General features: G+C 48.6%; 2 protein-coding genes across 3 annotated transcripts; both read right to left on the bottom strand.

Annotated features, from left to right (window-relative positions):
* Positions 1 to 290: 290 nt before the first annotated feature.
* Positions 291 to 15,728, bottom strand: LOC115559274 (USP6 N-terminal-like protein). The gene is made up of 14 exons (XM_030378072.1): positions 15,437 to 15,728; positions 12,306 to 12,379; positions 9,678 to 9,763; positions 9,527 to 9,566; positions 9,031 to 9,111; positions 8,413 to 8,520; positions 6,588 to 6,697; positions 5,033 to 5,081; positions 4,351 to 4,471; positions 4,129 to 4,223; positions 3,858 to 3,923; positions 2,957 to 3,056; positions 2,555 to 2,707; positions 291 to 2,221 (listed from the first exon to the last, which is right to left on the bottom strand). The coding sequence occupies exons 2-14, from the start codon at positions 12,369 to 12,371 to the stop codon at positions 1,524 to 1,526; spliced, it is 1,773 nt and encodes a 590-aa protein (XP_030233932.1). The 5' UTR covers positions 12,372 to 12,379; positions 15,437 to 15,728; the 3' UTR covers positions 291 to 1,523.
* Positions 15,729 to 17,607: 1,879 nt separating this feature from the next.
* On the bottom strand, positions 17,608 to 26,351 carry si:ch211-71n6.4 (fumonisin B1 esterase). 2 transcript variants are annotated; one of them, XM_030378070.1, is made up of 11 exons: positions 26,202 to 26,331; positions 25,822 to 25,864; positions 25,393 to 25,663; positions 24,604 to 25,015; positions 22,567 to 22,674; positions 21,736 to 21,932; positions 19,746 to 19,939; positions 19,524 to 19,582; positions 19,035 to 19,202; positions 18,157 to 18,387; positions 17,608 to 17,750 (listed from the first exon to the last, which is right to left on the bottom strand). In XM_030378070.1, exons 2-11 carry the CDS (start codon positions 25,839 to 25,841, stop codon positions 17,608 to 17,610), a joined length of 1,803 nt encoding a protein of 600 aa, XP_030233930.1. In that variant the 5' UTR covers positions 25,842 to 25,864; positions 26,202 to 26,331. The 2 variants fall into 2 exon arrangements, with proteins under 2 accessions (XP_030233930.1, XP_030233931.1); XM_030378071.1 differs by lacking the exon at positions 25,822 to 25,864 and having other exon boundaries at positions 26,202 to 26,351.
* Between the last annotated feature and the right edge of the window lie 79 nt (positions 26,352 to 26,430).

Below are 26,430 nucleotides of genomic sequence, written 5' to 3'. Positions count from 1 at the left end.
CGGCCGGAGGAGACTGCCCCGCGGACGTCCACTATATGATGTTTCCCTGACCAATCACAGCGCTTTATTAACGGAACCAATCAGAGCGGGGTCTTTAGTGGAACCAGCGCATCGCTTCGCCTCATCAACGCCATGCAGCGCCCCCGTGTGGACGTCTGGCAAATAGCACACTCGACGTTACATAACTCCGTCATCTCAACCCAAGGCTGGCATGCTTTTTATGACGTTTAAACAATCTGACGTTTTACCGATGCAGAATTGTTGTGAAAAAGAAGGACACACACACCATAGAGAAGATAAAATATGTATTACCTTAGTTGTACAAATCCAGGGATCATGTAGGCTACTATCCATTCCTATTATACGCTACAACAGTTTTCAAAAGACTTGCCGCAGTATATAAAATGTTTGAAGGGACGCAGGAGGAAGTGTTGAACACAAAACCTCTCAACGTTACTTAAAAATTAAGACTTCTCTAGTTTCTGGGTACAGTGCAACACTAGGACATGCTTAACCTAAACGCACCACTAGATGGCGCCCATTCACTATTTCTACCTTCAGAGTTTCAGTATGACCCAGTAGAAATGTCCTGCTTCTCGCTGGTGGTCAACTCCTAAAGGCAATTCAGTTAGCCCTAATGTACTTTTCCAATAAATAATATTGAAAGATGTCACATAGAAGCTAAACGTTATCTTTAGAGCAATGACATTCAGCGTTCAACTCAAGCGAAGCATGCTAGCTCTTGTTCCAATTGTACAACGTTATTGAAAGGTTATGCACTAGTCCTTATTCTTACATTTCTATGTTTCTTTCTAACAATAAATTATTAAACAAGAAAACTTGGCAGTTAAACTTAGCTTATTAGCTTAGGTTAGCGATAGGTTTCAATGTGTACAATCATTCCGACAGTGAGCCAGCTCACTGAGCCAACCTGCAAAGGGTCAGATGCTACGCTAACGTCCACATTACTGGAACTATCTTACAGCCGTCTTCCAAATCACCAGAATCCCTCTGTTACAAAACACGGTAGGACTGCCGATACCAAACCTGAAGCTCATCTAGATAAGGCATGAAGTACAAAAAAATAAAAGAAGACTCTTCTAGCAAACGTTTTACAAAGAACGACTGAGCAAACAAAGTAGCCTACAGTAACATTATAATATTTAACAAAATATCGCAAAACTACAAAAAACGTACATGTTTAAAAAACATACAGATTCTGTTACGTCAGACTAGTATCAGGCTAGTGTCACCAATCCATGTAACCCGCAGTACTAGAACATGAACGTGGTTTTCATATAAAATGTCTTACATTTCCTCCTATAAAAACCTCTTACATGATGTCATCACTGTCCGCTGATGTCCCACGTAGATACTCTTGTGTTTTCGGTTCTTTGAGTCATTCCCCTAATATTATCTTTAATTATTTTTCCCTTCAGGGCCACCATAACGCACGCCATCTGATTCCAGCATCGAGACTGTCTTGTGAGCCTGGAGTCCTATTGGCTGAGCTCGGCTCCGCCTCATGTCGGCCCGGCTCCTCCTCCTCCGGGCCGCGGTGCCTTGCCAATAGGCTCAGGCAGCGTGGGGGCTGGGTGCTCCAGCCGCCGGGCCCCACCGCCGCCCTCAGCGCTGTCCGTCTGAGGGAGGCTCTCGGACCGAGGCAGGCTGGACGCTGACGTCTGCGACGCCGACCGGATCATGGGCGCCGAGTGCGTCCTGGTCATTCCTCCGGGGGCCGGGTCCGGGGGGCCCGCCGAGAGGGTCTCCCTGGCTGCTGTGGGGTCCGCCCTGCCCTTCATGGCCCCTGCCTCTGCCTCGGGGCCTGCTGTGTCGCCGCCCTCGGCCCGGCTTTGAGGAGGTTCTCCAGGGAGCGGCGCGTGTTGAGGAGGCTCACCGTTCTCGGCTCCCCGGGCCCCTGGGGGCTGGTACGGGGGCGGCCCCGCCAGGGGCCCTCCGTCAGGGGAGGGCGGAGCCTGGCTGTGGACGAGGACGGGCTCCGGGGACGGCAGGGGGGGGCCTTCCTCTGCATCGAAGGCCTCCAGGTCCCGGGGGTCCTTGGAGGGGCTCTGGTCGGGGGAGATGGCGTCAGGCTGGTGGGGGATGATGTGGAGGCTCAGGGCGCCCGCCGCGGGCGACTTCCCCCCGCCGGGCTGCACCGGACTCAGCACCACGGGCACCTCCTGCCCCAGTGGCTCCAGGGGCAACTCCTCCGCCTTACCTGGAGGGAGACCAGAGGAGCAGGGAGATATCAGCCTCAAGCACAGCTAGGGCCAGGCATGGCCTCCTGCCATAGATAGGTAGATAACACTTTACTGTCATTCAGGGGGAAAATTCTAGTGTTAAAGCACAGCAGGGTTAAGTGTCTTGCTCAGGGACACATCAACACTCAGCTAGGAGGAGCTGGGGATCGAACTAGGGTAAGTGACATCATCATGAGCAACCCTCAACCAATGCACAAAGACCAATTGCAGTAACCCCTTTCCACCAGAGGCAGAGCTGTGGGCGTCCTGGACTGTAAAGAGAAGGCTGGGGAGAGCTTGTTTTCCTGCACCTGGGGGGGGGAGGTCGAGCTTCATCCGGCGCAGCTCCGTCATGGCGGTCTGCAGGTGCTCCACGACCGCGTCGTCGCTGCTCAGAAACGTCTGGGAGATCCTCTCCTGGAGGAACTCCCGCAGCTCCTCAAGGGACATCTTCTGCAGGTACTCTGGTTCATTAATCGCACACGCACACACGCACGCACACACACACACACCCACACAGAAAAGTTTAACCAGACAATTGAATAAAAATAACAGCAAAGATTCTGGGGAAACAATGTATTTTTGACCTTGCTGTATCTGATTGGCTCAGCCTGGTGCCATGTGAAACCACTCAGCACCAATCTGATCCCATCAGAATTGCATGAGCCCGCCCCCTTATTCCCCTGTATGAGTTCAGTGGCCTGTCTGCGTACTTCGGTGTATCTTCAGGGTGGTGTAGGCCATGGCGGTCAGCAGCCTCTCTCCCTCCAGGATGAAGATGTCCCACAGGCGTAGGGTCAGCGTAAAAGGAGTCTGAACGGAACACAAGGAAGTCAACACACCACCACCACCACCACCACCACCATCACCACCACCACCACCACCACCACCATCGTCACCACCACCACCACCATCGTCACCACCACCACCACCTCAACCACCACCACCACCACCACCACCCCCACCCCCACCTCAACCACCACCACCTCCACCACCAGCACCACCACCACCTCAACCACCACCACCACCACCACCACCACCCCACTTCTCTCCCCCATGGCTGCTGCTCTCTGCTACTTCCTCCAGGCCAGCGGTTGCACATGCAGAATGTGTGACACCGGAGCCTCGCTGCATCCCTCTCCGAAGTCAGGGGGTTTGTTGGGTTCTCTCCCAGAACCACAGGATCCGTGCAGGCCCATCTACCCAGGACCCCGCCGGGCCCACCAGGGCCACAAAGTGCTGACAGCAGCCGGTCTGCTCCAGACCGCTGCGCCGTCGCACGGTTGTGGCTTTCGGGGGCGAGGGGGAGGCTAATAGTAGTTCATCCCTAACCAGTCTTAATGTTCCCTCTTTAATATCCTCCTCGGCCCATACCACCAGACCTCAGCTTTATTCAAACCCGTTTATTTTCGGTGCAGGAATCATAATTGTAGGCATGCAGAATAAGGTCAACTTTCTGCCAAAGGGCTTTATTATTAACGTGCATTCCCGAAACAACGAAATAAATATTAGAGAGAGGAGCAGAGGACGAGAGGCAAAGGCAAGGCGATAAGAGGGGAAAGAGATGGAGGTGGAGGGATGTCAACATGGGCAGTGTGTGTGTTGCTTTCTCACCCGGTCAATGAAACACTGCAGAAACCATTTGGTGCTGTAGATCCCAGCAGACATCTGCTCTCGGTCCTGAGAGGGGAAAGACAGAATGACACAGATGGAAATATATTATAGAATATATTATAGATTGTCAACTCAGTCAAGTTGTTATCCTGCTTTTCTTTCGCAGATGGTTATAGCCATGCCCGAGTATTGTCTGTGTACGTGTGTATGGGCGAATGCATCAACCCTCATGTGTGTATGCATTGCATAACCAACTCCGCAGTAATCTCACCAGATGCTTCTTCAGCTTGGGGATGAGTTTGGAGATGATCTGATCGTGATGGGCTTGGAAACGCTGCAGCTTGGGGAAACCCGGCACGAAAAACCCTTCAGTGGACAAAAGAGAGAATAAAAGCTTGATTGCTGTCCACCCCACCTCACACTTCCCCATCTCAGGGGCCCCTCCCTGGCTGATACCCTCGACCCCAGGGCTCCCCGGCCCGCTGCCGCTCACCGTGCATGCCGTGCCTCTGGTCGGTCAGCAGCTGACACAGGGCCCAGAAGGCGTCCTCCTCGTTCATGTACATGAGCAGCAGGGCGGCCACCTGACTCATGCCCTGGCAGTAGCTCACCTCCTGCAGCGGGACGGGAGGGCACAGACGGAGAGACGGACGAAAGCTCTTATTCTCTGCCTCTCTAAACTCCACCTTTTGCAACGGTTGACTCGGGCATACAGAATGCTATCTCTGTTGTATACGGGGAATGGGTTAACCTAGCGATTGTTAGTGCTTGGCACTTGGTTTTAAGAACATCCTGACTGTACCGACAGCGATATAGTGTTGTTTCTCTTACGTCTGGCAAATGTACTTATTGTAAGTCGCTTTGGATAAAAGCGTCTGATATATGACCTAAATGTAAATGTAGTTTTCTTGCTCTCTATGCTACGGTTAACAATGGGGAGCAGGGGGAGGGATGGGAGGGAAACGGGACGGGACAGGGGACAAAGGAGAGGAGATGGGGGACAGGGAACACATGCAGTTATCGTTGAGCCCTTATTGACTGTCCCGGCTTTTGTCCATGCAGAATCAATCAGGCTAACGTTGAGCTCACCTTTTTCGAACGCCTGTCTCGTGTATGTGTGTGCATGTTTCTAACTAAGCGAGGGCTAATGGTGGGAATGGGGGGGACAGACTCACCGTGTTGTAGACCGAGTAGGCAGACAGAACGTTGAAAAGGGCCTGCTGTCTGTGGGGACGGAAAGGGAGAAGGAGAGGGAGAGAGAGAGGGATGGAAAGAATGAGTACACTAAATTGGGATGACAGAGTTAGATTCAGCACCAAACGCGCTTCTTACAAATACGCTGACGTTTCAGTGTGGAACTTTAATGTTTAGATAAACCGCCTGAGAAAGAAAAAGTAATGTCACAGCAGAAGTGCTACGTTTTAAGCCGACGTATTTAAGTGTTTCTTTGAGTTCACTGCTGCTACAGTTTGAGTTTCCATCGCCTCGCTCTTCCCTTCAAGCCTGTGGCCCATTAGGCAGTCAGTGACATCATGCCATCGCTGGCTCAGGTTCCAAACAAACCCAGCACAGTAAAAACACTGAGACTCACTCTCTCCCACTCTATTCCTCTCTCTCTCTCTCTCTCTCTCTCTCTCTCTCTCTCTCTCTCTCTCTCTCTCTCTCTCTCTCTCTCACTCTCTCTCACTCTCTCCCACTCTATTCCTCTCTCTCTCTCTCTCTCACTCTCTCCCACTCTATTCCCCTCTCTCTCTCTCTCTCTCTCTCTCTCTCTCTCTCTCTCTCTCTCTCTCTCACTCTCTCTCTCTCTCTCTCTCCCACTCTATTCCCCTCTCTCTCTCTCTCTCTCACTCTCTCCCACTCTATTCCTCTCTCTCTCTCTCACTCTCTCCCACTCTATTCCCCTCTCTCTCTCTCTCTCTCTCTCTCTCTCTCTCTCTCTCTCTCTCTCTCTCTCTCTCTCTCTCTCTCTCTCTCTCTCTCTCTCTCCCACTCTATTCCTCTCTCTCTCTCTCACTCTCTCCCACTCTATTCCCCTCTCTCTCTCTCTCTCTCTCTCTCTCTCTCTCTCTCTCTCTCTCTCTCTCTCTCTCTCTCTCTCTCTCTCTCTCTCTCTCTCTCTCTCTCTCTCTCTCTCTCTCTCTCACTCTATTCCTCTCTCACTCTATTCCTCTCTCTCTCTCTCTCTCTCTCTCTCTCTCTCTCTCTCTCTCTCTCTCTCTCTCTGTCCATCTGTTTCTCTCCATCTCCATCTTGCTCTGTCTCTCCATCCCCCTCTCTCTACCCCTCTCTCTCCATATGTTTAAGAAAAATCTAAATTCCCTGTGGTGCTGACGACACAGTTAGCGTAAACTGTTTCCGTGCGCATAATCCACAGTAATTACGTTATATAAACGGTTTACTTTTAAAATGAGCCTGGATGCAAACATAGCAGAACTACATATACACATTTCACATCCACTCAATCGACTTGCTGCACTAAACCCCGGCTGAAACATACGTTCTTGAGCCCTTCTGATCTGTTTCAAAGGCTTTTTTTATCCTCAGCATTCATGCAAACACTTTGATCCACTTTTATAGGCTGTCGGTTTCAGGGTCAATAAACTTGTGTTTAGAGTCAGAGTGTAACGGGATTGGGGAACCACATCAGGGGCAGCAGCTGCCTCCTCTCCTCTCAGAGCAGCAGTGGGCCCGGGCAGGGGGGCTGCGTGGGGTGAGGCCAACACTCACTTGACCCCGAAGCGGTCCATGAACATGATATGGTTGCGGAAGGTCCTGTTGATGTCCAGGTCGATCTGCTTGATCTCAGAGGAGTACAGCGTGGCTTGTTCCTTCATTCTCTAGTGCACGGCAACAGGGGGAACAAAGGGAGGTTAGCGATGGGATGTGGGAACAAATGTAGAGGGAGTTTCTGTTTTAAACTAATTGTGTCAAAATAATAGGTGTTAAATGTTAGCATTAATTACAATGCAGAGCAATACACTTGGGGTGGCATATGGCTCAGGAGGTACTTGTACGTTCACACTAAAAGCTGTAAAAGATGCAAAATCGCTGAATAGCTCAAAACGCAACGCTGTCCGAAATATTTACAGCTCATATCGCCCTTGCGATTTTGCTTTTCCATTTAAAGGAGCCGCGCTTTTTGCCTGCACGCTCATAGTTGAGGCAAGTGCTGCTGCTGATGCCGAGCCACAAAAACACAAGATAGTCATACGTTTGGTCAATAGAAAAAGAATAATAAGCACGAATACATGCAACACTGAATAACTAATTAATGGAGCGATTGCTTATATGCTAGATTATAGCTTAGTTGATCGCTATCGTGTGTGTGTGTGTGTGTGTGTGTGTGTGTGTGTGTGTGTGTGTGTGTGTGTGTGTGTGTGTGTGTGTGTGTGTGTGTGTGTGTGTGTGTGTGTGTGTGTGTGTGTGTGTATAATTGATAATTATGGTACAGATCCGCTCAACGGGGGCATTTGTGCCAGGCAGACCCACGGCAAACTAACAAATTAGAACTAGATTTTTGTGCGGTATCTCCCTGCTTCTGAAATACACGCACATCTCCACCCACCGCTCGTCCGCTGGTTTCCATCAGCATTCAACTGTGCGACCATCCCTGTCCCATGCGTGTTGCGTAATGCGGATTGCGTATGCCCTCACAAATTGTTGAAATCATGTGCTGGATGCTTTATTCTTTCTATGTGTTTTTAAGTTATTGATCGGGCTATAATAAGACCACGTTGGCTATGCAATCGCGGACAAATTCGATGCCCTGCAATAGACGCAATTATTCTCTCACGCACCATGATGAAGGAACAAATGTGTGGTAGGAAATAGGAACTTAAGTTCTCACGTATGTTTACTGGGACCCACGCCAGCGAGAGACATCTACATTCCGATTGGCTGTCGGTCATTTACAGCCGAAACGCTACTAGCTCATTTGCATAGAGTTGAGCTGTTTTCAACTCTCATTTGCAGCTTTACAGCTTTGAAGCTATCACTCAAGCGTTTTATCGCTCCTCTCGCTTTATCGCTCATGTCTAATAGAAAGTGAATGGGCGTTTATCGCTCAAAACGCTTTACAGCTTTTGGTGTGAACGCACAAGTAGAGCGGGTTGGCTGGTAACCAGACGGTTGCTAGTTCAATTCCAGGCTCCTCCTAGCTGGTGTCGAGGTACATGCTTGACACAGCCGTCGGTGTGTGACAGTATGTGAGGCAATATTGTAAAGCACTTTGAGTTGCCACTGGTTAGAAAAGCACTGTATTAATGCAGTCCATTAACCATTTATCTGTCAGTGTGTATCTTATGTCGCCCACCAACATAATCAGCCTCACGCCACAGGAATGAGTGTGGGTGTACTGAGAGGACATACGTGCATACTATTAATAAACAATGGCTGAAACAATAGCTGTGTAGAAACAAGGGGATTTCATCTCAGGTCTCCCACGTACAAATCAAAAGGTGGGTATGTGTACGGGAGAGTGAGGGGGTTTCCGCGCTCTGATATTTGTGTTTGTAACAATTGGTCGCTGGGCTTCTCTGTGGGTTTTTAATACCTTGTATTTGCCTTCGTTTTCCTTCTTCATCTTTTCAACATCCAGGATGAGAGCCCAGGCCTGTCCTCTGAGCTGTAGAGGAATGCCCTTATAGACTCTCTTCACCATCTGACCAGGAGAGGAGGGGAGGGGAGGAGAGAGGAGGGGAGGAGAGGGGGGAGGGGAGGGGAGGGGGGGAAAGTGGAGGATGAGGAAGAGGAGGGGAGGAGAGGAGGAGGGGAAAGGGGAGGATGAGAGGAGAAGGGGAGACGAGGGGAGAGGAAGGGAGGAAAGGAGGGGAGAGGGGGGGAAAGGGGAGGAGGAGGGGAGAGGGGGGGAGGAGGGGAGAGGAGAGGAGGGGAGGGGAGAGGAGGAGAGGAGTAGAGGAGAAAAGGGGAGGGTAGGAGAGGAGGGGAGGGGAGAGGAGGGGAAAGGAGAGGAAGAGAGGAGGGGAGGAGAGGAGGGGAAAGGGGAGGAGGAGCGGAGAGGAGAGGGGAGGAGATAGAAGAAGGAATGGAGGTTAAGCAGTGGGATGCATTTTAGTCTAAATGCCTTCAAATGCCTTCATTTTGTGCACATGCCTACATTTGATTAATGTATTTCATTGGGCGGGAGAGCTGGGACATTGTTTATACTCACTCTTTCACTGTTTCTGTATTTCTCCCACTTCTTCACCATCTTCAGCCATTTCTCCACCCTCTCAATTTCTTGCTGCTTCCGCTGCCAAGGAAATAGACGGAGATAGGGTGAACGCCTGTGTGTCGCACTATAACTAGATAAGCAGAAAGGATGAGTCGAATGCTCCAGATAATACATGTATCTATTGAGCCGTTCCTTCTCTGTGGAGCTTCGTTTATAATAACATTACTTTTAGTACATTTGTCCGAAGAAAGAAAAACAACACTTTGTCACTGTCGGTACAGTTAGGATGTTAAAAGAAACCTTCCCCAACCATATCATGTTCAATTGCTAGGTTAACCCACTCTCTTTATGCAACAAAGATTCATTGGGAATGTTGCTACAGGGAATGTGAATGGGGGAAGGGTTAGATCGGGACGCACACACACACACACCTACACACACATATATACACACACACGTAAACGTACTGTGCTAGCGTGCCTGTCTAACTCACCTTCTCCTCATACGCAGTGGGGGCCGCTAGGTCATTCTCACTAGTAGAAACACACAGAAACAACAGGGTTACTCCACGGCAGGCCATGGAACTGCTCCCAATGTGTGAATGGCTGACAGCCGGACCGCTGTGCCGGTGAAACACGCCTTACTGCATGAAGCCGAAACGGTCTGTGACTCGGTACACGCTGTAGTCAGCATCCTCCCAGGGGTCGATGTCAACACCGCCCTGCCTGCCCTGTACACGCACACACACACGCACACACACACAAAAGCACACACACATACACACACACACACACACGTACAGACACACACACACATGCATGGCCCACGCACACACACACACAGACATGCATAGCACACACACACAAAAGCACACACACATGCACACACACACGTAACAGCACACATGCACAAACACGTCACGTACGGACACACACGTACAGACACATGCACACACACAAAATAATTAATCGTACTAAATTGTCACATTCTTTTTTGTAGTAAAAACTGCAAGGAGAAATGTCTAAATGAAGCATTTTATGGATTCAGAAATTAAGAAGAACACGTTGTTAGTACAAGCCTATCATACAGTAGCATGATGTCTGTGACTGATATTCATAACAGGCATGGCCTAGCAGAGAATGTGTTCACGGTTCCATAAAAACACAGACGATGTGACTGTGTTGACACAGCAGGCGGAGGGCCAGCTCTCACCAGACAGCCACATGGAAACACACCGATGGGCCTGAGAAACGTGAACAAAGGCAATGATATGGATCTGATCCTAGACTGATTCTATCTGAGACCCCCCCCCCCCCCCTCCCCAGAGCCACTCTTCCAGCTCTATGAAAGTCAAACGTCTAAAAATAGTTTCCAAACAGAGGCTGTCTAGCAAGGGGAGAGAGAGGGATGCAGAGGGAGAGGGACAGAGAGAGAGAGAGAGAGAGAGAGAGAGAGAGAGAGAGAGAGAGAGAGAGAGAGAGAGAGAGAGAGAGGGGGGGAGAGAGAGTGAGAGAGAGAAAGAGAGAGAGAGAGAGAGAGAGAGAGAGAGAGAGAGAGAGAGAGAGAGAGAGAGAGAGAGAGAGAGAGAGAGAGAGAGAGAGAGAGAGAGAGAGAGAGAGAGAGAGGGGGTGGGAGGGACAAACGGAGAGAGAGAGATGGAGAGGTTGAGAGGAATAGGGAGAAGAGTGAGAGCAAGAGAGAGAAAGTGAGCAGAAGGACAAGGGAGAGAGAGAGGGAGAGAGAGAGAGAGAGAGAGAGAGAGAGAGAGAGAGAGAGAGAGAGAGAGAGTTAGACAGAGTGAGGGGGAGATTGACAGAGAAAAATAGAGAGAGAAACAGAGAGAGATAGGGGGAGTGAGAGAGAGAGAGAGAGAGAGAGAGAGAGAGAGAGAGAGAGAGAGAGAGAGAGAGAGAGAGAGAGAGAGAGAGAGAGAGAGAGAGAGAGAGAATGAGCAGGGATGGTAGACCTGAAATGGGGGCAGTAAAAGGGGTGACATCATTCTAGGACAAGATTCTCTCCAGAACGCGGGAATCTCCTGGGCCTCCAAGTCAGAACACCGTGTCCCCCTCTGAGCAGGGGACCCAGTGCCCTCCACCCCTTCTGCTGAGGTCTGGGTCTGACCTGGGGAGGGACAGTTGGGGGGGTGGGGGGGGGGGGCAGCCACTGTCATGCTGGGAGAGGATTCGGTGTGTCCCCGAGGACACTGTCAGATAAATCACTACGGACCGCGTCACAGCTGTAGCTGGGGCTTGATGAGGCCTGTCCCGCAGCTCCCCAGTGGGCACACCCACTCACACTCAGTCACACGCACACACACTCAGAGACACAGTCACACACACACACACACACACACACACACACACACACACTTGCACCCTCAATCACATGCACTTTCACTGACTCAGTCCCACTCCCACCCTGTCTATACCGAGCCGCGGAGCGACGTTTGACCTCCCATGTGTCCCTGTGTCTAACCCCTCCCGTTCCCTTCTGCGTGGCTGTTCTTCGCCCAGCGGCAGGATAGTGAGGTGGCTTAGGAGTTTGACTCCCATCCAGAATGTTCTGGGCCCCAGCCATGAAAGCCTCTGTAAATAATATGGACTCAACGTCTGTGTCATCACTCCACGGTTTACGCACCACCGCCATGGAGCCTTTTTTGCCACCAGCAGCGGAAACTGTCTGTATCTGGCACGTTGGGGGCGGGAAGTGAATACTTGCTTTGCAGCAATCGACACCCTTTTTTTTTATTAAATCAACATTTCAAACGAGACCTCGACAAATACACAACTAAGTGCAAGATCTCTAACTCCTTTCTGCAGCCTTAACACATGCATCAGGATTGACAGTCATACTTTTTGGACAAAGCCTCTGATAAATGACTAAACAGTCATTATTATTATGTTTTTATTATGCATTGTTCTTGCATCGACATATATGCAGCATGCAAAACAACTTAAGGGGCACTTAAACAACAGTGCTCTGTATTCGACCAGGAATATCTAAATACATGAAAACCCACACACAATCATTCAGTGAAACCCACACACACTCATTGAGTCACTCTTTGCGTCCTTGTTCCTGTGCCTGCAGCCTGCTTTGACCCTTAACCTATCGTTATGTGGGCAGACGGAGATGATGCAACTCTCACTACAAGGCAATGTACTTTATAATAATGGCTATTTATTAGAACATGGAACATGTTTAAAACCCTCTGAAAGTCAGCATCAGACGAAACGTGGTGCCGCGTTTCCGATCCATGCAGGCAGGCTCACCTGGGCATACTTCAAGATGATATCGGCTCGTTCCTCGGCGATCAGCTTCTCAATGTCTTTCTTCATGTCAATATCTGGAAAGAGGGAGAGGGACAACATCATGGTTTAACAGCAGGTAGCCACAAAACACAATAACACTACTTACGGAAAAACGAGAAGGGAAGAGAAGAGTAGACAATCCTCTGGTGCATGTGGGCGACTTTGTAGCCTCCAAACCACTCCACCACTCTGCCAGCGCGGTTTCAAACTTGGACCGATGACTGGGGTTACATAACAACTCATCACCACATCGACTGTATGGAATGGACGTGAGCCGGGTCATTGGATCAGGGTTTGATCAGGTAAAAAGCTGATTGTTTATCACCATAATAGATGAGCATAGGTTAATTTGTGAACAGTAGTGGACAAAACTGCAAGGCCATCAGCGATGCAGGGCATCTCTTGGTCGGCTTTCGTAACTAGGAACTGTGATTTTCTTCCTACGCTTCCTACACACCCACCCCCAGTACACGCCTCTCTGACATCTGCCTCTCGTCTGCAGCACCATGCCTGCTGACTCACGGTCTGTCGGTGCCGATGATGCTGCTGATATCTAACTCTATTACAGGGAGACGATATGCACATTGGAAATGCATGTCTGACAGCGCACCTTGAGTAGTTACCCTTGATTGGACTATTTATCACGATGTTGAAGTGTAATGCATATTCAATATTGTATAAATCCCCCTGATTACTGCGGACAATCAATTATACCCTGACTCTGGCGTACCTGAACACATGCCTTCCATTCAATTAACTCTGAGTGCGCCTCGTATTGATCATGAAACCACAGAGGTTCCAGGTTTGGGCCGCCTTGCCCGGGAGCAATCAGCCCAGCGGCCTGGAGAGCCCAGCGGCCTGGAGAGCCCAGCGGCCTGGAGAGCCAAGCGGCCGGGATGGTCCATCAGAGAGAGTCGCGGGCTCTGTGGACAGCCTGCAAGCTCTCAATCAGTAATATAATCGCCCTGGGAACCGTCAGCTCTGCCCGCATGCGCCCTATTACTGCCCTCCCTCACCCACACACACACACACACTCCCACACAGACCTCTCCCACACACACACACACGCACAAACACACACACCGAGCTGCTGTGTTCATCAGCACCGAAAACATGACAGGAGAAAGAAGCTCTGAATGAAATCCGAAACGCTCGCTGTCTTTCTGTTTTTGTGTTTATGCGCGCACAGCGTCGCACAACGACGCACAGCGACGCACAACGACGCACAACGACACACAACAACGCTGGCCTTGGTGTGACGCGGGGCGTGTGTGTGTGCGGTTGGATGTCGACTCCGAAACAAAGCAGGGAGGATATTATACTGGATTATCCACATTCTCTAGGGGGATCTTTACAAATTCCCAGAGTCACAATCCGGATGCACTAGAGGGCACATCCACCATTTGGATTAGGGCGATCGCTAAAGCGGGATTATGCAACCAGAGTCATGTTATTCCCAATCTGGGAATGAGTCGAGAACAAAGGGCTGTTGGTTCTGGTGTTCCACTATGGTCCATGATGAAGTAAGCTGGAAGGTTGCTAGGCCCTCCCATAATGCACCTCTGTACAGTCAGCGTGTCAGACCTGCCCCGTATCAGATCAACGCTTGGGATTGGCTTGATGCAGGCCAGGTGGCAGACACCAGAACCAGAGCAAATTAAACATGAGCTCACAGATCCGTCTTGTACTCCCCCTCACACCGCTCCTACGCACTTATTGTATGTTTGGACGTCCTGGCACTTATTGTACACGCTTGTGGTATGTTGTACGACCTTGCGCTTAAAGATATCTTATCCAAGCTATCTTTGTTGTCTACGGGGAATGGGTTAACCTAGCGATTGTTAGTGCTTGGCACTTTTTTGCACTATTAAAATCCTTACTGTATCCTTACTGTACCGACAGCTGTACCTACTGTAGGTTGCTTTGGATAAAAGTGTCTGCTATATGCCCTCAATGTTAATGTTCCAATGCTATGGCTGTGTGGCTTCATGGAGAGATCCCTGAATCTCCCTGAAGATCAGTCCTACACTAGCTCCTACATGAGGTCGCTAAACATTTATCCTGCCGGTAATTGGCTGAACACACGGTCTTGAACTTTGTCAGAACAGAACGGAGAGAGTTTGGGAGTGAAAAATGCCGAAGCTGCTTCCAACATAGTAATGATACTTTAAACCCATCATCAGAGCCATATGGCCGGGGCCCGCATGCGGTCAGCAGCAGCAGCACACTGGACCAGGCTGTGGTAGACTGGCCCGGTCCCAGTTCCCCTGAACGATTAGAGGGAGGCTACAGCCGGCCATCCAGCCAGTCACTATTTAAGGGTCGAGGCTACAGAAACATGGACAGTTGTTTCAAGGAGCCTCATTCCTGCTCACTCGGACAACTGTGTTCAGAGGTAGAGTACAGTGTGTTCAAAAAGCCTTGTTTTACTACGGTAGGCCAACGACCACTATAGGTTTATATTTAACACTCTCCGGACATAAAATGTTCATTCAAATGCACTGGTGATGAGGTCACAAAAACACACACACACACACACACACACACACACACACACACACACACACACACATGCACACACTCAAGCACCTAACACACACACACACACACACACACACACACACACACACACACACACACACACACACACACACACACACACGTCACTTTGTTTTGGAATGCAGCTGCAGATCAGCTGTTTGCTTCTGGATACCCAGACTCCACCGAACCGGCGATGAACGCTATAATCAATTGCGTACTTGATCAGTCTATACTTTATTACTGAGACCCCAGGATGCATTCCGTTGAACGAGGCTCATAATCAGGGCAGATGATGCTCACGTTGAATAGGGACGCGATTTTGGTCTTATTCATCATTTTTCGTGGAGCGAGGGACGATTACATCGAACCCGCAGTCGATATAATTACGAGCGATAATAACCCACATCTGGAAAAACATCCATAGGCAAATCCATAGGGTAATGGAGACCGCGGACATTGACTCACATCACTTATGATAAACAAGGAGAATCCATAAGCTGTATGAGTATAAACTGCGAGTAGAACATAGAATAATAGAAAATATGCATTACCGTGTTGGTGGGTTATCTCTCTGCGCTGTCAGTGCAGACACAACGCTGACAATCTGCTGCAGGCATCCTTTTGTCGCTTGTGTAATTCGGGATCCAGCCGCGCTGTCACCTTTCCGCCGAGTTGACAACAATAGCCGCTCTCCTCCGAGCATCATCCCGTTGTGGTGAGCAAACACGCAACTCAGGCTCTGGGCCACGGGATTGGCTGCTGGTCCGGGGTCACGCGATTGGCTGCTGGTCTAGGGTCCCAGGCTCCGACTGAGCAGGCGCGGCGGCGTGGCACCGAGCAGCCGATCTGTCCCCGTTGCCCCATAACTCTCAGAGCAATCAGGAAAACGGGGATTTGGAGACACTTGGGGGGCGTCTGCAAAAATAGACCTACATACGCACATATATTTATATATCCATTTAAGCCCATTCATGAATATAGCCTGCTTTATATTTTATATTGCAAATAATCGTTCAGAATACATGGAAATAACGTAAACACAGAAAACGGCATTAACGCATTGCATTGGACGTTTGGATTCTGATCTGGTGACATCTGTTGGACAAGTACAGAACTACAGAGAGGATACGCACACATTTATCGGTAAACAACTAGGCTGGCCTACTTATGAAAAGGCCTGAATCTTATCTATTCCATGGTGTAAATAATTCATAAAAATACAAAAAAATAACATGAAACACAGAAAATGTATTTGATTTAAACTTTTAATTCACTGGGAATTATAAAAAGGTATTGTGGAAACATGGATTTGCAAATGTGCATGGCAGATAAGATAGGTGTGACCTTTGACCTGTATACGCTTACAAAGTATATATAAAAACAATGTTTGAGAAAATGTAGCCATTATTCCCCCCCACCAAAAAAAAAAGAGTCATTTACAAACAATATTTCAAGGTAACATGCTTAGTTGTATTTTGCCAGTCTTGCAGTTTCCCTACTCAAACTTCCTAAAAAAGGAGTAGTACTGTAATTAATACTGAAACAGTAGGTTTGGGAGTATAGCTGCATGATTGTATGGATTTAGTGGGTAATCTAATACATCTGTGTACACTGGCATTCATGCTCTTCTCTGTCCATCTGTAATCCAATGCCTCCAACTGTATCTGATTGGCCAATGTACTGTAGGTCCGTCCAATCAAATATAGCCAGAGACAAACTGATATATTTCAATATAAAATGGAGAAAGTTAATGTTATTTATCTTATATACCTGGCGTTTTTCTCTTCTGGCTGGTATCTTTGTTAAATTTCCGATACAGCCCGACCTCACTGGAATAGTTTGATAAAAGTTGTTATCTTTGCGTTGGTCTCATTTCACAGTCTTGCTTCAGTGGAGGTCAAGTTCTGGCTAAATCTTCGATGATCACCAGACGACTGGGATCAGTATGGATTCATGTACAGTAGGAGTAGACATGCTATACCAACACCTTCAGTGTCTTCCAATCCCCATCTCCCCATGAAAACTACAAATAAACACACACACACACACACACACACACACACACACACAAACACACACACACACAATAAACCTGATAAAACCTCCCTTTCCTGCTCCTCGTCGCATCCCAAACAGAAGAAGACATTTGGACAACAACGGGACGAGAACGTTTGTTGAAACAAACGTGCGTCTTGGCAATATGACGACTGTGCAAGGGGTGCCATGTGAGGCTCAAGGAGGAGGTTAAAGACGGCAGAAGGCAGCGTAATGGCAGGCAGAGACACTATCTGATGCTGCTGGGTCGTAGCTCTGGTACACTTCCAATGGCTTCTGGTTCGGTTTCTATGGCCTCCATGCATTTACATTTAGTGCATTTAGCCGACGGTCCAGGAACCCCACGAGACTCCAATAGCGGTAGCTGGGGAACGAACTAGAAACCTTCTGGTTTCAAGACGACCCTCTCTACCTCCTGAGCTAAGCCGACCATACCATATTGTTATTACTAGAGTACACCGCCGAATCTGCTCTTCGTCTGACGTCAACAGGAAGTGGGGACAGTCCCAGCAGCTCAGTGTAAACAAGGTGTTGGCAGCTGTTAGTTTGGTTAAAGAATAGTGGTTTATAGTCATTAGACAAAGTGGCATGGCCTTAGGTGAGCACAGCGGTGAATCAAATTTGGCGTTTCCACAGGGTTGACCCACAGCCCTGGGTGTTCATCTGGTCAGTTGACCCAGGCGTAGGCCTCGAAGCCATTGTCCTGCCACAGGCGACAGCGCTCATCAGAGTAGCTCTGGACCACCTTCAGCCGGTTGGACAGGAGAGCAGTGGCTGATGGGAACTCTGGCCACTCGTCCACCATCTTCCCTGGAAGTCGGTAAAGAAGGAAGGCAGCAAACAACGTTTAGTCGTCGGCTGGTACTTTTAAAAATGGAAAACACGAAACCATACAATTAAAGTATACAGTATACTGTTCAGACGCTTTTATCCAAAGCGACTTACAAAGGTTTATAAACACATGCAGAACCCAACGGCGGAGTCCAAAATGCGATGCATCCAAGGCGTCTTGCTCAGGGACACCTCGACACTCTGGGAACGTACTAGCAACCTTGCAGTTACAAATCACCCCGCTCTACCTTCTGAGCTAAGCCACGTTGGTCCAATGCACAGTCGCCATACAGCACACATTGCTCTGTTCTGATCCGTACATAGTGTCCGTGGAGACCTTTAAATCCCAATGATCATTATCATTAATATAACAAAGCAATCCTACTAGTTCTGGCAAAGTGGACGAGGTGGTGTCTGAAGAGGAGCTGGAACTCCGTGTCATTTGGGGAGAGGGGCTTCTCCAGGAGGGCCCCCAGGCCGTCGAAGAAGGCCAGGGCGTCCAGCATGTGGAAGGAGAAGCGGCTTTTGTAGGGCACCAGGTCCTGGCCCGAGGGGTTCACCGCGCTGGACGGTGTGTGCGTCACCACGTAGCGATACACAGGACTGCTCAGGGCCGCTGGGTCAACACAACACAAGGCGAGTCAGTTCACAAAGCTCTCTGCTACGATTACCGCCTCAACGGTTGTTGATAACAACTAGGCTTTTCTACTTATGAAAAGGCCTAAACCTTATCTATTCCGTTTTTGAAATAAATATAAATAAATAAATAACAGGAGACGCAGCAAATTGAACTGAAGTATTGCATTTCAACTTTAATTCGGGGGGACTCACACCACGCCATCTGGCCGTGGCTGTTGGCCGTTTTCACACATAACCTTGCTCAACTGGCCCCATTGTTCTCTGGCCTGCATTCACACTATGCCATCTGGCCGTGGCCGTTTGCCGTCGCAACTGCGGCCTGGCCACGGCATCTTTTCCGTGGCGGCCCGTACCGTAGCAGCACACCTCTCCCAAGAGGCCAAGTTGGCCTGGCCTGGCCAGACTGGCCACACTCACACTGGCAGATTTGAGCACGGTTAGGTGTGAAGACGGCCACGGCCAGATGGCCTAGTGTGAGTGCACCCTCACAGTGAATTATAAAAGGGAATTGTGGAAATGTGGATATGAAAATGTACATGGCAGATAAAACTGATGTAGGTTTTACTCCATGACTCTCTTCATGAGTTTGTATAGTGTGTATAATAGTGGGTGTGCCAGGCTCACCTGCTGCCCTGGAGGCCTCCTCGTTGCTGGGGCAGGTCACCCTCATGTCCGACACCATGGTGGTGTAGGCCCGCTCAGGACAGCGGTCCAGGGTGGGACAGGGTGCTGAGCTGGGGTAAAGGTCCAGAGCGTCCTTGGGAAGGTCCTCACCGAAGGGTTTCAGTTTGTCTGAGGCAGAGAAACGGGGGTCAGAACTGGAAATGTTGACTATATAAAATATGACTATCTCTGGAAACATCTTTTTCTAGAAGTAGCCTACAGAATTTTTCCAGAATTACCTTTCTAGAAGTACAGGATCCCTTTAAAAACAATACACTCTGCTTTTCTCCAATGTTTCATAGATTGAAAAGCAGAAAACATTCACTTTACAAAGTTTATTATGATTATTATATGTTTGTTATTCCCTCACAAATCCCTAATTTCTTATCTAGTATTGATAATCATACCTATTACATTGTATACAGGAAGGCAACTCATCAAGGCTCTCACCGGTAACAAACCACTGGTAGTCATCCCAAGTCCAGAGAGAGATGTTTGCAGAAGAAGGGCTAAGGGGGAGAGGAAGAAACATATTCTCACTAATGCAGATGGCGCACACACACACACACACACACACACACACACACACACACACACACACACACACACACACACACACACACACACACACACACACACACACACACACACACACACACAGAGAGTGGTCACCTAAAGTCCGCCTCCTGCTCCGTCGTGCCCACCACGATCGGCACGTCGTTGTAAAATCCTCCTCCACCCTCCGCTAGGGCGTCAGGGAGGACGTGTCCGTCCACGACCACCAGGGGGCCGTAGAACTTCCCTTTGGTGGGCAGGTCCATCATACCGTCTCCAGCCCAGGACGGGTACTCCTCCCACGGGCTGGCCTGGTGGAGGTACAGCAGTGAACACAATGAACGGCAGGAGGTGGAAACGTACGGTGTAGAACGTAAACGCCAGTGTTGTGCCTGAACGCGTTCATTGAACAATAGTTCAATGAACAACTATGTTAGTTAAATTGCCTTCTATGGGCAAAAACTGTTGGTTTATTTGCCGATATGAAATTAACTGCACCCATTCCTTGATTTGTTCTGCCGCGGCACTCCAAACTATTAATTTTGTTCCAATGTTTGTCCAATCCACTCCAATAGTGGTCCTGCATTGAGTTTAAATCCAACTCGAACAAATAAATGGTCAAATTTTAAGTTTCATAGAATATTTAAACATTCCCAGTCTTTGAAACCTTTCATACCGGGCACGTTAAATAAGTGCACGCCCCGCCACTTGTAACACACTTGTAAAATATAGTTGTCAATGAATGGAATGGGTTATTTCAGACATCACAACCAAAATTTGGAATTACAATAAATAATATTGAAATAATTCACTACTTCCTACTGTCCTGTTTTTCTTATAATAATTCTTTATTAAAAAAGACCATTCAAGCAGCAAGTTTCTCCTCATGTTTTTGAGAATATACTGTAGGGGTGAAAGCTGCAACTGCCACTAGTGTGGACTAGGGATGGGCAAAATTATTATTTTCAGGGAACTAGTTCTTTCAGTTCAGTTCACTACAACGATTTGTTTGCTTGATTCGTTCGTTTTGATTTGTTCGTTACGTCAGATTACGTCATTTGACAGGGAATCTCACAGGTGTCTGCCCCCCCCCCACCCGCGAACGGCCCTGAGCATAATTCAGGCGATTTCTAGGCTCTACCCCGTATAAAAAATCGACAAGATACACGATATACTATAACCAAACGTCCCACCAATATTTATACCACTTGCTTACTCTCTATATGTCATTCATGGTTTTATATTTATAATTTTTTTTTTTACTTTACATTTAATTCTTCATTATTCAGGCATTACAGAACTTTCATGGTCATAAATAAAAAATACGAACTGCAGTTTAATTTCTTTGTTTGTTCTTGAATTGACATAGAATGGAGCAAAGACTCCTGGGATTGGGAAATGCGTTTATCCAATAGCAGATGGAGGTGAAGTCTATTTTCGGAAATGTAGGGGGATATATGAGTGGCCCCACGTCGAATGGTATGGCCCAAGATACGTCAGACAGAGGAAGCGCGCAATTTCGACAGTACAACCTTGTCATTTGTTTACCCAGGTGCCATGGCAACACCATTGCTACCTCTCATTGGCTGAATCTTTGAGAACGTTGTAGACTCAATCGATATAAGGTTGCGGGGAGACAAAGCTCTGTTTGTTTGCATATTTTATTTACGTGACCATATTTTTGTTTAATGTTAAAAAAAAAGAATCAAAGAACCAGTTCTTCTTGTTTTGGGGAACCAGTTCTTGTCGTTCACGTTCGGGATTCGTTCGTTGTGAACGATTCGGTCGCCACCTACTCATACCTAGTGTGGACTGAATGGACAGCAACAAAGCATTAAAGCAACAATGGGGAAGGCTGTCCCCTCAATGCTTATGTAACCTTGGTTGGATAAGGATTCAAAATTGGATATGAAGATGATAATTGCGGTATGTGGTTCCATATGGGCTGTGACAATAATTTTGAAAAATAATAGCTTGCAATTTTGTAATATGAACGATGAACTGAACTAGTTCCGTTTAAAATTTGTGAACTGAACTTTGAACTAGTTCATGTAGAAAGTGAACTTTCCCAACACTGACTGTGGTTGTGTGTGTCTGTGAGTCCTACCTGTACGATCTGTGTGACGGACAGACGTCGGAGGCAGGCCAGGTCGGTGCAGTCCGTCTTCCGCAGGAACACCAGGTTGTCTGCCTCAGCCTTCGCCAGCGACGCGTTTTGGACCGTGGAGCCGCTCATGACCACTGCGGCGCTGAACAGACCCTTAGCCAGGGGCGACTTCAGCAGAGTCCACACCGAGGTGCCCCCTGACACACGGGGTCCAAAACACACACGCTTTATTACACAATTATCAACAATCAATTATCATCATCTTAAGTCTCCATCGCACCAGTACATTACAAAACAAATCGAAAAGTACTACAATTACAATACCATAACAGTTTGTACTTTTATGGATTGCATTCGGGAATAAATGCAGTTCATGCATATAATAGAGTAGAAATCTGCAAATATATTATTTCTGTTTGCTAACACCAAATGTATAATATAACACAGTGAAATAATCCACATGCTGACAAAGTGTACTCTGGAAAATGTATATGCAAACAACACAATTGATATTATTATGTAATTATTATATCTCAGCTTAAACACTAGAACGGGATAGACATATTCAGAAACAACTTCTAGATGTTTGTCATGTTACTGAATCCAGCACTTTTGTATACTTCACTTCAATGTAAATAAATGTAGTGTATCAACTTTAACCCAAACCGACGATAACCTTTTATGGTAATTTTGACATTCCACAAAACCAACTGCCCTGGCAGTTTACAGCAGGTTCCTGCAGTTGATCCAGTGTTGGATCAACTTGTACTACAATGATAGAAACATTTCCCAGGTTAAGTGAGGAGAGGTATTTGTTGTTTATGTTCATACCAGAGCTGTGTCCAAATATGGTCACGCTCCCTGGGTCGCCTCCGAAGGCGTGGATGTTCCTCTGAACCCATTGGAGGGCCGCGATCTGGTCCATGAAGCCATAGTTCCCTGGGGAGAGGAAAAGTGTGCCAAAGCAGGAACATAACCACCACTGCATGACTTAGTAAGTACAACACTGATTCCACGTGAGTGAGTGAATCACATGGTTAAAGCGGACATATTATGAAAACAACACTTTCCTGGGATCTGGGGTGTCGTTTTGGGTCCCTGGTGCTCCCACACGCATACAAACTTTGAAATAAGTCTGTACATGATTTTTTGAGTGAGATATGCATTTCTGTGAGGACCCCGGCTAAAGTTTCCAAACGAGTGAGTCAGTCTCGGCGCCCCCTCCTACGTAGGAAGTACGTAGGAGGTACGTAGGAGAACACTTCCGCCTCGTTTCCACATACGTATGTTTTCGTATCCGTGCTTCCGTAAATTTACGGAAGGGGTCGCTAGTGTTTTACGTACGGACATGAATTTATTTACGGACAGCCAAAAAGATGGGGGAACGTATGATAATGGCTGTTTTTAGGAGGCCGGTACTTTGGAACATGAGGATCGACATATACAGAGAGAAAAACAAAACCAACCAGGCTTGGAAAGAGATCGGCGAGGAGTTTGGCCTGCCAGGTACTTACATGTTTTGTGAAAAACATAAAAACTTTCATACGGTATCTCCGTAAAACGACGGCGAAAGCTACATTTTTTGAACGTATATTACGGACATACTGGACAGAAGTTTTACGAAGGGGAGGAGTCTCGGAGGAAAACCGGACATTACGGAGAATCACATAGGAATGAATGGACTTTCGGTCGGAGACGGTTGGATCGCATACGAGAATGTACCTATGTGGAAACGAGGCGTTCCCCACCCCCCTCCAATCAGAGCATAGCTAAGATTTTGTGGACCAGCGGACGAGCAGTTCCGGCGGGGTTACTTACTAGCCAAAATTTGAGTACGCAGTACGTTCCAATTCAGATCTGGCGAAAAGAAGTATACTTCAAGGACCCGGATGCCGTACTCAAAACGGGCTAATCGTGAAGCGTGGATCGAAGGACACTCCCCGTACTCAACGGCAGCCATCTTAGCTACGTAGTGGAAGAGGCGGAGCCAGGCTGAGCCAAAGTCGGCGCATTTTCCACATAGCCTGCATTAATAGTCATTTTGTAGTTTTTATAGTTTTTATAGCTTTTATAGCTGCTAGGCGTAAAGAGTTCACCGTTCAAAGCGGGATGTTTATTGCGGGGGAGGAGCCGCGGCGGCAGTGATCGTAATTTCCGGTAAGTGCACCACGGAGTACTCGATTTGGAAGAGCACTCACATCTGAAAAATTACCGTACTCAAGTGAGTACGGATAGTGCAGATAGTGTACTTCCTCTAAGTATACTCATGGAAGTACGGGTATTGGAACACGGCACAGGAGTCCGCAAACAGCAATCCCTTCTCCTCCACGCTGTGGTTCACTCTGACTGCTCATTGGTCAATGAGCAGCAGCTCATTTGCATTAAAGCTACAAACACCAGAAACAGCGCATTCTGAAGGGACTGAAACAGAGGAGAATAGATATTTTTTCCAAAGCTTCAAAAAAATCTCCTTTAAGGCTAGGGTTGATTTGGAAGCATTTCATTAGTCACATATCTCTTTGTATCCTGAGAGCAGAAATGTAATCAAATAAAACAAAACAGTTCCTCGCCCTGCAGTAAGCACCCGAGGTGTTGGTTGGGCTGCCCTCCCTGTCTCCTATCCCCTGTCTCCTAGCCCCTGTCCCCTATCCCCTGTCTCCTAGCCCCCTATCCCCTAGCCCTCCTAGCCCTGCAGTAAGCCCCTACCTGAAGTGTTGGTTGAGCTGCCCTCCCTGTCCCCTATCCCCTGTCTCCTAGCTGCCCTCCCTGTCTCCTAGCCCCTGTCTCCTAGCTGCCCTCCCTGTCTCCTAGCCCCTGTTCCCTAGCCCCCTATCCCCTAGCCCCCCTAGCCCTCCAGTGAGCACCAACCTGAGGTGTTGGTGGGGCTGCCCTCCCTCAGAACCTCCAGGGCCAGGAACCCCAGGGCACCCAGCCGGTAGTTGAAGCTGACGTAGACCACCCCCGTCTCAGCTGCCAGCCGGGCTGAGGGCGCGTACCCGGGCTCCCCCCCGCTGAGCGAGGTCAGGTACCCCCCGTGGATCCAGACCACCACGGGCAGAGCGGCGTCCGGCTCCAGCGAGGGGGTCCACACGTTGAGGAACAGGCAGCTCTCGCTGCCCACCCTCTGGCCGGCCCGGTCCCGCTGGGGGCAGACGCCGCGGAGGCGGCTGGCGTCCCCCACCCCGGTACACCTGGTCGGCCTGGCCGGGGGGGCCCAGCGCAGCCGGCCCGTCGGGGGGGAGGCGTAGCTCATGCCCCTGAAGGAGTAGGCCCCGTCCTCCTGGAGAGGAGAGCGTGACAGTTTCATTTCCCATCGTAGCTTGGATGGTTCACCCTCCAAAATGGCGCCTCGATATATCACGTTTCAGTTGATACATCATTATATACGTTTTCTTCATAATATTTTGATTTGTATTCTCTTTTATCTGTTGTTTATTCATCTGTTTAGATATCTTTATTCATAGTCATCGTTTTTTTTATTTTCTGTACACAAGGACACATTCAAAATACTCCTGGCACCTGAGTGATCTGTATAAATAAAGGTTGCATCTAGTTAAATCGATTTAAAAAACAGAATAAAACTAAATTAGCGAGTGCTACATTAGTATTAGTACATCCACTTTGACTCACCCATCAACAACATGAAAACAGACTCACGTGTCTCCCCTCGAAAACCCCGACATCGGTGGTGACCCGGGCCAGGTTGCGGGGCAGCGTCTGGGACAAATAGGCCAGGTACGCGGCCAGGCCGAGCATGGAGAGCACGGCCAGGCCGATGAGGCTGATGCATCCCTTCGAGAGCACCAGCAGGGGGCTGACGTAGTTCCTCCGCCGGACGTACTGCACATCCACCTCCTCCTCCTCCTGCACCAGGTAGCGGTACTCTGCCCCCTCAGGGATCTCAAAGGTGTCCTCATTCATCTCCGCTCTGTGCGGGCCATTGGGGACGGAGAGCGACCGTTACTTTGGGGAATAATGATGTATACACAAGAACGCGCACGCACACACCCCTACCCTCACAGACAGAGACACACACGCAAACAGACAGAGACGCATACACACACATATACACACGAGCACACGCACATGTACACACGCCCACACATCACTTGGGTTTGGGACCACCCAACTGAGAAGCACGCACACGCACACACACACACACACACACACACACACACACACACACACACACACACACACACACACACACACAAAGCATTAGGGTAGATGTTTTTGTTTGCCATTTCATTTCGTCTTGTAAAGGCATGTAGTTGTTAAATAACGCGATATTTTTTTAGGAACTATATACGCATGTAAACAGAATAACGGAACCACTGAGCGTCTTCCGTTCCAACCCTGTTGCATTTTCCCTACGACAGCTTCCTGTACGTCTTGTTTCGTTTGGCATAAGCAAGATAGAAAGTGACATATTCTCACTTTGTGTGAGGAGTTGAACTCAAACTCACCATTTCAAGAAACTGCCGCACATGCGATTGACTTTAAGTCGTGATAACAACGATACCTAAAGTGACGCACTTATCTCCTGCTGCGTTACGCGTTACGCGCAGGGAAGGACAGGGAGGGCACTTTGTTCCTAACTCCAACCTTTAAAGAGCCAGTGCACATAAACGCTCAGGGCTGCAGCGTGTGTTGGAGGCGGTGCGATGGTGCAGAAAACACACCAACAACGTGTTG

This window comes from Gadus morhua, chromosome 14, assembly GCF_902167405.1.
Source record: "Gadus morhua chromosome 14, gadMor3.0, whole genome shotgun sequence".
Taxonomy (NCBI): Eukaryota; Metazoa; Chordata; class Actinopteri; order Gadiformes; family Gadidae; genus Gadus; species Gadus morhua.
This window is presented reverse-complemented; position numbering and strand designations above follow the sequence as displayed.